At 51.3% G+C, this 11,912-nt stretch overlaps 1 protein-coding gene across 1 annotated transcript; it reads left to right on the forward strand.

The window, feature by feature from the left end:
- Positions 1 to 7,145: 7,145 nt before the first annotated feature.
- Positions 7,146 to 9,822, forward strand: LOC138802761 (heat shock 70 kDa protein-like). Its single transcript, XM_069986392.1, has one exon. It carries the CDS (start codon positions 7,536 to 7,538, stop codon positions 9,216 to 9,218), a length of 1,683 nt encoding a protein of 560 aa, XP_069842493.1. The 5' UTR covers positions 7,146 to 7,535; the 3' UTR covers positions 9,219 to 9,822.
- The last annotated feature ends 2,090 nt before the right edge of the window (positions 9,823 to 11,912 follow it).

Consider the following 11,912-nt stretch of genomic DNA (forward strand, 5'->3'; position numbering starts at 1 on the left):
GAAGCTGCCGCCATTATCCCCTTCTCCCCCAGAAGCTGCCGCCATTAACCTCTTCTCCCCCAGAAGCTGCCGCCATTAACCTCTTATCCCCCAGAAGCTGCCGCTGTTAACCCCTTCTCCCCTAGAAACTGCCACCATTTACCCATTCTCCCCCAGAAACTGCCGCTGTTAACCCCTTCTCCCCCAGAAGCTGCCGCCATTAACCCCTTCTCCCCCAAAAACTGCCGCCATTAACCCCTTCTCCCCAGAAGCTGCGTCCGTTATCCCCTTCTCCCCCCAGAAGCTGCTGCCGTTAACCCCTTCTCCCCCAGAAGCTGCGGCCGTTATCCCCTTCTCCCCCAGAAGCTGCGGCCGTTATCCCCTTCTCCCCCAGAAGCTGCTGCCGTTATCCCCTTCTCCCCTAGAAGCTGCCGCCGTTAGCCCCTTCTCCCCCAGAAGCTGCGGCCGTTAACCCCTTCTCTACCCAGAAGCTGCCGCCGTTAACCCCTTCTCCCCCCAGAAGCTGCGGCCGTTATCCCCTTCTCCCCCAGAAGCTGCAGCCGTTATCCCCTTCTCCCCCAGAAGCTGCTGCCCTTAACCCCTTCTCCCCCAGAAGCTGCTGCCCTTAACCCCTTCTCCCCCAGAAGCTGCTGCCCTTAACCCCTTCTCCCCCAGAAGCTGCCGCTGGTAACCCCTTCTCCCCCAGAAGCTGCCGCCATTAACCCCTTGTCTCCCCAGAAGCTGCAGCCATTAACCTCTTCTCCCCCAGAAGCTGCCGCTGTTAACCCCTTCTCCCCCAGAAACTGCCGCTGTTAACCCTTTCTCCCCCAGAAACTGCCACCATTTACCCATTCTCACCCAGAAACTGCCGCTGTTAACCGCTTCTCCCCCAGAAGCTGACGCCATTAACCCCTTCTCCCCCAAAAACTGCCACCATTAACCCCTTCTCCCCCAGAAGCTGCCGCCGTTAACCTCTTCTCCCCCAGAAGCTGCCGCTGTTAACCCCTTCTCCCCTAGAAACTGCCACCATTTACCCATTCTCCCCCAGAAACTGCCGCTGTTAACCCCTTCTCCCCCAGAAGCTGCCGCCATTAACCCCTTCTCCCCAGAAGCTGCCGCCATTAACCCCTTCTCCTCCAAAAACTGCCGCCATTAACCCCTTCTCCCCAGAAGCTGCGTCCGTTATCCCCTTCTCCCCCCAGAAGCTGCTGCCGTTAACCCCTTCTCCCCCAGAAGCTGCCGCCGTTATTCCCTTCTCCCCCAGAAGCTGCGGTCGTTATCCCCTTCTCCCCCAGAAGCTGCGGCCGTTAACCCCTTCTCTACCCAGAAGCTGGCGCCGTTAACCCCTTCGCCCCCCAGAAGCTGCGGCCGTTATCCCCTTCTCCCCCAGAAGCTGCGGCCGTTATCCCCTTCTCCCCCAGAAGCTGCGGCCGTTATCCCCTTCTCCCCCAGAAGCTGCTGCCCTTAACCCCTTCTCCCCCAGAAGCTGCTGCCCTTAACCCCTTCTCCCCCAGAAGCTGCCGCTGTTAACCCCTTCTCCCCCAGAAGCTGCCGCCATTAACCCCTTCTCCCCAGAAGCTGCCACCATTAACCCCTTCTCCCCCAGAAACTGCCGCTGTTAACCCTTTCTCCTCCAGAAACTGCCACCATTTACCCATTCTCCCCCAGAAACTGCCGCTGTTAACCGCTTCTCCCCCAGAAGCTGCCGCCATTAACCCCTTCTCCCCCCAAAACTGCCACCATTAACCCCTTTTCCCCCAGAAGCTGCGTCCGTTATCCCCTTCTCCCCCAGAAGCTGCTGCCGTTAACCCCTTCTCCCCCAGAAGCTGCTGCCCTTAACCCCTTCTCCCCCAGAAGCTGCCGCCGTTATCCCCTTCTCCCCCAGAAGCTGCGGCCGTTATCCCCTTCTCCCCCAGAAGCTGCTGCCCTTAACCCCTTCTCCCCAGAAGCTGCGGCCGTTATCCCCTTCTCCCCCAGAAGCTGCCGCCCTTAACCCCTTCTCCCCCAGAAGCTGCGGCCGTTAACCCCTTCTCCCCCCAGAAGCTGCGGCCGTTATCCCCTTCTCCCCCAGAAGCTGCGGCCGTTATCCCCTTCTCCCCCAGAAGCTGCGGTCGTTACCCCCTTCTCCCCCAGAAGCTGCTGCCCTTAACCCCTTCTCCCCCAGAAGCTGCCGCCGTTATCCCCTTCTCCCCCAGAAGCTGCCGCCGTTAACCCCTTCTCCCCCAGAAGCTGCGGCCATTATCCCCTTCTCCCCCAGAAGCTGCGGCCGTTACCCCCTCCTCCCCCAGAAGCTGCCGCCGTTATCCCCTTCTCCCCCCAGAAGCTGCTGCCCTTAACCCCTTCTCCCGCAGAAGCTGCTGCCCTTAACCCCTTCTCCACCAGAAGCTGCCGCCATTATATAGCACAGGGGGAGATTATTACTATTATTACTATGGGGCAGACCACGGGGGGGGGGGGGTATTAATATGAGGACAGCATGGGGGGGATTTTTACTATGGGGAGCAGAGCAGGGAGGGGATTATTACTGGGGGGGGGGGGCAGACACAGGGGGGATTATTACCGGGGGGGGGGGGCAGGCACAGGGGCGGATTATTACTGTGTGTAGAGCGCACAGCGGGGATTATTACTGGGGGGAGAGCACAGGGGGGGATTATTACTGTGGGGACAGAGCACCGGGGGATTATTACTGTGGGGACAGAGCACAGGGGGGATTATTACTGTGGGGACAGAGCACAGGGGGGATTATTACTGGGGGGAGAGCACAGGGTGGATTATTACTGTGGGGACAGAGCACAGGGGGGATTATTACTGTGGGGACAGAGCACCGGGGGGATTATTACTGTGGGGACAGAGCACAGGGGGGATTATTACTGTGGGGGGCGAGCACCGGGGGGATTATTACTGTGGGGACAGAGCACAGGGGGGATTATTACTGTGGGGGGCGAGCACCGGGGGGATTATTACTGTGGGGACAGAGCACAGGGGGGATTATTACTGTGGGGGGCGAGCACCGGGGGGATTATTACTGTGGAGACAGCACAGGGGGGATTATTACTGTGGGGACAGAGCACAGGGGGGATTATTACTGTGGGGACAGAGCACAGGGGGGATTATTACTGTGGGGGGCGAGCACCGGGGGATTATTACTGCGGCGACAGAGCACAGGGGGGATTATTACTGTGGGGACAGAGCACAGGGGGGATTATTACTGTGGGGACAGAGCACAGGGGGAATTATTACTGAGGGGGCGAGCACAGGGGGGATTATTACTGTGGGGACAGAGCACAGGGGGGGATTATTACTGTGGGGACAGAGCACAGGGGGGGATTATTACTGTGGGGACAGAGCACAGGGGGGATTATTACTGTGGGGACAGAGCACAGGGGGGATTATTACTGTGGAGACAGCACAGGGGGGATTATTACTGTGGGAACAGAGCACAGGGGGGATTATTACTGTGGAGACAGCACAGGGGGGATTATTACTGTGGAGACAGCACAGGGGGGATTATTACTATATGGAGGACACAGCAGGGGATGCTACATACAGGGGGCAACCCACATAGCTACTGACTTTACTGCACATGACACAAAAAAGTAAAGTAAAGTTGTAAAAGTGCGGAGCCTGAGATGTTTGTCTGGCAGGTTCAGAAGAGACGAATTGTAGCTGCAAGAAATCATCATGGTGGTCTGGGCTGGATGGAGAGGGAAAGGAAAGTGACACCTCAGAAGAAGACGTCACCTGTGAGTCACTGAATGACTTTTTTTTGCCCCAAATTGAAAAGGATTGAATAACACTGCTCTATGCCATAATACACACACTGTTTCTTCCTAGTAACAAACCCCCCCAACATCACTTTGGGGGGGGGGGGGGGGGGGGCGCGCTTTTAGCAAGATTCGCCCTGTAGTTCAAATTATCTAGAAACGGCCCTGGTACAGAGGACATATAGCACTGAACCCCCCGGTACTATGGGGAGACCACGCATATTGGGCACAGTTACTTATCTGGGGACAATGTTGCTGGGTGAGGAGCCTGCAAGGAGAGAAGCTTTACCTGGAGAACTACAACTCCTATGTGTATGGAATATGTGTGTGCTTGTATTATGTACATGTATGTAATATGTATGTGTATGTAATATGTATGTAATATGTATGTGTATGTAATATGTATGTAATATGTATGTGTATGTAATATGTATGTAATATGTATGTGTATGTAATATGTATGTGTATGTAATATGTATGTGTATGTAATATGTATGTGTATGTAATATGTATGTAATATGTATGTGTATGTTATGTGTATGTAATAGGTATGTGTATGTAATATGTATGTAATATGTATGTGTATGTAATATGTATGTAATATGTATGTGTATGTAATATGTATGTGTATGTAATATGTATGTAATATGTATGTGTATGTAATATGTATGTAATATGTATGTGTATGTAATATGTATGTAATATGTATGTGTATGTAATATGTATGTGTATGTAATATGTATGTGTATGTAATATGTATGTAATATGTATGTGTATGTAATATGTATGTGTATGTAATATGTATGTAATATGTATGTGTATGTAATATGTATGTGTATGTAATATGTGTGTGCTTGTATTATGTATATGTAATATGTGTGTGCTTGTATTATGTATATGTAATATGTACGTGTATATAATATGTATGTGTTTGTGATATGTATGTGTATGTAATATGTATGTAATATGTATGTGCTTGTATTATGTATGTGTATGTAATGTGTATGTAATATGTACGTGTATATAATATGTATGTGTATATAAATTACACTGCCCCCCATTGCTGTCCCATAGATGACACTGCCCCCCCCCCCCCCCATTATAGACATCACGTGCTCCCTGAGTGACAGATACAGCTCAGGAGTCACGTGTCCACCTGATAGCAGGAGATGGGGGCGTCACGATCTGTGGTGCTGCCCCTTATGGTCACCCCAGGAACAGCAGCCGGGACTATAGCGGGGACTGAGTGGGGAGGGATCAGCTGTCGGGACCCGATGAGCACAGAACCGGCTGAGACTTGTAGTTCACCAGCACGTCTGCTACACACCCTCTCTGCAGTGCAGGTGCCGGGTATACAGAATATATCGTACACATCACGTGAGCTCCCCATCACCTCACACTGCTCGCTGCTGCTTCTCTAGTCTAGACTAACCGACCTGACGCCCCGCCCCCTCTTCGCGCTCATTGGTTGAGCACCTTTCTGACAGACAGCTCTGCCTGGAACAGTCCTGAAACTTCTCTCAGTCCCGTGACGTCACTGGCAGACGTTGCCGCTGATTGGACGAATCTCAAGACTCGCCAGAACGCTCGGGAATGTTCCCCGTGCTCCGAGTGTAATGCTCGTCAGTGATTGGCTGGTCCTGCCGGGAGCACTCGGGAATGTTCGGGAAGTTGCTAAGCGACGCAGGGAGCGTGGTGAACACAGGGCTGTGATTAGTCAGAGGGCCGGTGAGGGTTCAGCACTGTACACAGATATATAGCGGCCGTGCAGCGTGGAGCAGCAGTCACTGAGAAATGTCCACAGCTGCCACACACCGACTACAGCGTCACTGACGGCATACCTCCCAACTTTTGCAAAGAGCAAAGAGGGACATGTGCGCCGTGGCCCCCATAGCGACCCTCCATAGCCACGTCCCCATAGCAACCCTCCATAGCCACGCCCCCATAGCAACCCTTCATAGCCACGCCCCTACAGTCACCACATGCTGCTGACTGAATAGTGCCCTATACATTATCCAATCCTGCCAAAAATGCCCAATATAGTATCCAATCCCCCATTATAGTGCCCCACATAGTAGCCTATGCCCCCATATAGTGCCCCACATAGTAGCCAATCCCTATATAGTGCCCCACATAGTAGCCAATCCCCCATATAGTGCCCCACATAGTATCCAATGCCTCATATAGTGCCCCACATAGTAGCCAATGCCACATATAGCGCCCCACATAGTAGCCAATCCCCCATATATGCCCACATAGTAGCCAATCCCCCCATATAGTGCCCCACATAGTAGCCAATCCCCATATATGTCCCACATAGTAGCCAATGCCCCCATATATGCCCCACATAGTAGCCAATCCCCATATAGTGCCCCACATATTATCCAATCCCCAATATATGCCCCACATAGTAGCCAATGCCACATATAGCGCCCCACATAGTAGCCAATCCCCCATATATGCCCACATAGTAGCCAATCCCCCCATATAGTGCCCCACATAGTAGCCAATCCCCATATATGTCCCACATAGTAGCCAATGCCCCCATATATGCCCCACATAGTAGCCAATCCCCATATAGTGCCCCACATAGTAGCCAATCCCTCCATATAGTGCCCCATATAGTAGCCAATCCCCCATAGAGTGCCCACATAGTAGCCAATGCCCCCATATATGCCCCATATAGTAGCCAATGCCCCAATATATGCCCCACATAGTAGCCAATTCCCCATATAGTGCCCCACATAGTAGCCAATCCCCCATATATGCCCCACATAGTAGCCATTGCCCCCAAATATGCCCCACATAGTAGCCAATCCCCCCATATAGTAGCCAATCCTCCATATAGTGCCCCACATATAGTAGCCAATCCCCCATATAGTGCCCCACATAGTAGCCAATCCCCCATATAGGCCCCACATAGTAGCCAATGCCCCCAAATATGCCCCACATAGTAGCCAATCCCCCCATATAGTAGCCAATCCTCCATATAGTGCCCCACATAGTAGCCAATGCCCCCAAATATGCCCCACATAGTAGCCAATCCCCCCATATAGTAGCCAATCCTCCATATAGTGCCCCACATATAGTAGCCAATACCCCCTATTAGTGTGGCCCCAGCGAAAAAAACAATAAACCAGTAACTCACCTGTCCGCCGGTCCCAGCAGCTCCTCTCCCGGCACAGCGCGCACTCCCGTCATCCTCCGGGGCGGGCAGCGGGGTACAGAGACACTGACTGTGCCGGAAGTGACCTGCAGCCTCTCATGAATTACTTCCGGTACAGTCAGTGTCTCTGTACCCCGCTGCCCGCCCCGGAGGATGACTGGAGTGCGCGCTCTGCCGGGAGAGGAGCTGCTGGGACCGGCGGACAGGTGAGTTACTGGTTTATTGTTTTTTTCACTGGGGCCACATGTAATGCGGGACACGGGGGACTGTTCCGGGACTGCGGGACAGAACCCCGAAAACAGGACTGTCCCGCGGAATCCGGGACGGTTGGGAGGTATGCTGACGGCTCATCCTGAGAGGAGGAGATGGCATCTAAAGGAGTGGCCATCGTCATTGACCTGGGCACCACCTACTCCTGTGTGGGGGTCTTCCAGCACGGCATGGTGGAGATCATCGCCAACGACCAGGGGAACCGCACCACCCCCAGCTACGTGGCCTTCACCGACACCGAGAGACTGATCGGAGACGCCGCCAAGAACTAGGTGGCCCTCAACCCCCAGAACACCGTGTTTGATGCCAAGAGGCTGATCGGCAGGAAGTTTGATGATGCGGTGGTGCAGAGCGACATGAAGCACTGGCCCTTCCAGGTGGTGAGCGCTGGCGGAAAGCCCAAGGTGAAGGTGGAGTACAAAGGAGAGGAGAAGACCTTCTACCCCGAGGAGATCTCCTCTATGGTGCTGCTGAAGATGAAGGAGACGGCAGAGGCGTACCTGGGTCATGCGGTCACCAGCGCCGTCATCACCGTGCCGGCCTACTTCAACGACTCCCAGCGCCAGGCCACCAAAGACGCCGGAATAATCGCCGGACTCAATGTGCTGAGAGTCATCAATGAGCCTACGGCGGCCGCCATCGCCTACGGCCTGGACGAGGTAACCCGCGGGGAGCGCAACGTCCTGATCTTCGACCTGGGAGGCGGCACCTTTGACGTCTCCATCCTCACAATCAACGACGGCATCTTTGAGGTGAAGGCCACGGCGGGCGACACTCATCTGGGCGGAGAGGACTTTGATAACAGAATGGTTAACTACTTTGTGGAAGAATTCAAACGCAAACATAAAAAGGACATCACCCAAAACAAGCGAGCCCTGAGGAGGCTGAGGACGGCCTGTGAGAGAGCCAAGCGCACCCTGTCCTCCAGCACCCAGGCCAGCATCGAGATCGACTCCCTGTATGAGGGCATTGACTTCTACACCTCCATCACTAGAGCCCGCTTTGAAGAGCTGTGCTCTGACCTCTTCCGTAGCACCCTGGAGCCCGTAGAGAAAGCCCTGCGAGACGCCAAGCTCGACAAGTCCCAGATCCATGAGATTGTGCTGGTGGGGGGCTCCACACGTATCCCCAAGGTGCAGAAGCTGCTGCAGGACTTCTTCAATGGCCGAGAGCTGAACAAAAGCATCAATCCAGACGAAGCCGTGGCCTACGGAGCTGCAGTCCAGGCCGCCATCCTGATGGGAGACAAGTCTGAGAACGTGCAGGACCTCCTCCTACTGGACGTGGCCCCTCTGTCTTTGGGTCTGGAGACAGCCGGAGGGGTCATGACCGTCCTCATCAAACGCAACACCACCATCCCCACCAAGCTGACCCAACTGTCCACTACCTACTCCGACAACCAGCCAGGCGTCCTCATTCAGGTGTATGAGGGTGAGAGATCCATGACTAAGGACAACAACCTCTTGGGTAAATTTGACCTGAGCGGAATCCCCCCCGCTCCCCGAGGTGTCCCACAAATTGAGGTCACCTTCGATATAGACGCCAACTGTATCCTCAACGTGTCTGCCGTGGACAAGAGCTCAGGCAAACAGAACAAGATCACAATTACCAACGACAAAGGCCGACTGGGCAAAGAGGAGATCGAGAAGATGGTGCAAGATGCCGAGAGGTACAAAGCGGATGACGATGCCCAGAGAGAGAAAATCGCTGCCAAAAACTCCCTGGAGGCCTATGCCTTCAACATAAAGAGCATGGTGGAAGACGAGAACCTGAAGGGGAAGACCAGCGAGGAAGACAAGAGGGTGATCTCCCAGAAGTGTAAGGAGACCATCTCCTGGCTGGAGAACAACCAACTGGCTGAGAAAGAAGAGTATACCCATAAGCAGAAGGAGCTGGAGAAGGTGTGCCAACCCATCATCACCAAGCTGTACCAGGGAGGCATGGCAGGGGGGATGCCCGGAGGAATGCCTGGCGCTGGCTGTGGTGCTCAAGCTGGACCCGGGGGCAGCTCCGGACCCACCATCGAGGAGGTTGATTAAGGACATTGAGCTGAGGGACTCTTTCTTTTTTTTTTTTTTTTTTTTATTGTCAGACACTTTTAGCAAAGCTAATGGGGGCCCATGTTCTAGGTTCTGTATAACGACAGCCCATGTTCTAGGTTCTGTATGATGGCGGTCCATGTTCTGGGTTCTGTATAACGGCAGCCCATGTTCTAGGTTCTGTATAAAGGCTGCCCATGTTGTAGGTTCTGTATATTGGCGGCCCATGTTTTAGGTTCTATATAACAGTGGCCCATGTTCTAGGTTCTGTATAACGACTGCCCATGTTGTAGGTTCTGTATAAAGGCGGCCCATGTTGTAGGTTCTGTATATTGGCGGCCCATGTTTTAGGTTCTATATAATGGCGGCCCATGTTCTAGGTTCTGCATAACTTTGACCCATGTTCTAGGTTCTGTATAACGACTGCCCATGTTCTAGGTTCTATATGAGCTACTGATAACAATGGACTATAACAAAGTGGAAACGTTCTGGATTCCTGTTTAATTTTTTTTATTGTTGTGTTCTGCTATTGTGGAGACGAGGTGTCCGGTTTTTGTTCATTGTGACTTGTTTTCTGTGGTTAATAAACTTATTTTGAGCTACAGATGGTGTTTCTGTTATTTCTCAGGTGTTTCTGGTTCTCATTGTCTGCTTTTATGGGCTGTACCTGGTTTTTCTGTATAGAGTTGGGGACCAGGCTGCAGTACAGATACAGCCCATGGACAGAGGGGGCGCTGCTCCTAGTCTCTGTGCTCTGGGAGGACTGGATAAGGTGCAGTGATTGTCCATAATGCTGCTTGTTATTACATCTGGTATCTGGGGGGGATTGCTTCATCTCAGGCCGTGTTCACACATTGCGTTTTGCTGAGATTTCCTGAGTTGTCACTATTATAATGTGACTGTAAAAATCCTGGTAAGAATGTGTTGTTTTTACTGTTATAACCTGAGAGGACAGATTCATCCAGCAGATTGGGATAGTTGTCCAGGATTAGGAAAAACAAGGCAGATTTTTTTATTTTCTTCCAGAAACAGCGCCCCTCTCATCTTCAGTATGCATGTGGTATTGCAGCTCAGTTTCATTGACGTGAGTGGAGCAGAGGTGTAATACCAAATACAACCTGAGGACACGTGTGGCGCTGTTCTTTCTGATTCTGTATAACCCTTTAAGGAGCCTTTATTGTGGGTGAATAAATGTTCTGCCCATCACTTATATTATTGTCAGCCATCCATCTGCTGTAACATAGGGAAATGTGCAGCCAACCAGTGATCTGCAGGACCGCACAATCCCAGCGATCAGCAAGTACATGAACTTATAGCTGTGTTCGCACCATGTGTTTTTGCTGCAGTTTTTTAGAATGTGTTATTTTTAATATAGCAAAATTGCATTGTGTGAACACTAGCTGATGTAAACGGCTCTTAAAGGGATTATCCAGGATTACAACACCTAGCTGCATTATACCAAAAACATCCCCACTCCTGTCCTCAGGCTGTGTGTGGTATTACATCTTCACTCCATTCACTTCAATGGAAGTATGATGCAATACCAGAGACACACTGAGGGTGGCGCTGTGTTCTATAAATAAGCAGCTATGTTTTTCTAAGCCATTACATATTTCTGCTGATATTCTGAATAGGTGGAAATAAAATATTGCCTGTGTATACAAGGGTGATTAGCAGGACAGGGAGCCAGTAGATCCTCGCTCTGTTAATTTCATGCTTATTATAATTAATGCTCACAGTTAAAGGGGTACTTTAGCGAAAAAATATTTTTCTTTCAAATCAACTGGTTTGAGAAAGTTATACAAATTTGTGATTTACTTTGATTTAAAAATTTCCAGTCTACCAGTACTTATCAGCTGCTAAATGTTCTGCAGGAAGTGGTGTATTCTCTCCAGTCTGACACAGTGCTCTCTGCTGCCACCTCTGGCCATGTCAGGAACTGTCCAGAGCAGCAGCAAATCCCCATAGAAAAACTCTCCTGCTCTGGACAGTTCCTGACATGGACAGAGGTGGCAGCAGACTGGAGAGAATACACCACTTCCTGCAGAACATACAGCAGCTGATAAGTACTAGAAGACTGCAGCTTATTAAATAGAACTAAATTATAAATACATATAATGCTGTGTTTACACGGAACGGTTATCGGTCAAATTTTCGCAATAACGTTCGCATTTGAGCGATAATTGGCTTGTGTAAACACAGCAAACGATCATGCGACGAGCGAGAAATAGTTCATATTGATCTTTCAACAAGTTCTCAAATAGTTGTTCGTTGTTTTCTGAAAATTCACAGATCGCTTCGTGTAAACAGTCTTTGTTGTAGTAAGAAGCAGGACATGCAGGGACATTGCTGGGATGTTGTAGTAAGAATCAGGACATGCAGGGACATTGCTGGGATGTTGTAGTAAGAAGCAGGACATGCAGGGACATTGCTGGGATGTTGTAGTAAGAAGCAGGACATGCGGGGACATTGCTGGGATGTTGTAGGAAGAAGCAGGACATGCAGGGACATTGCTGGGATGTTGTAGTAAGAAGCAGGACATGCGGGGACATTGCTGGGATGTTGTAGTAAGAAGCAGGACATGCGGTAACATTGCTGGGATGTTGTAGTAAGAAGCAGGACATGCAGGGACATTGCTGGGATGTTGTAGTAAGAAGCAGGACATGCGGGGACATTGCTGGGATGTTGTAGTAA

The sequence above is a fragment of the Dendropsophus ebraccatus genome, chromosome 10 (assembly GCF_027789765.1).
Source record: "Dendropsophus ebraccatus isolate aDenEbr1 chromosome 10, aDenEbr1.pat, whole genome shotgun sequence".
NCBI classification, from domain to species: Eukaryota; Metazoa; Chordata; class Amphibia; order Anura; family Hylidae; genus Dendropsophus; species Dendropsophus ebraccatus.

Coding starts and splice junctions, on each gene's coding strand:
- LOC138802761 (XM_069986392.1), top strand. CDS start 7,536: ATGAAGCACTGGCCCTTCCAGGTGGTGAGCGCTGGCGGAAAGCCCAAG.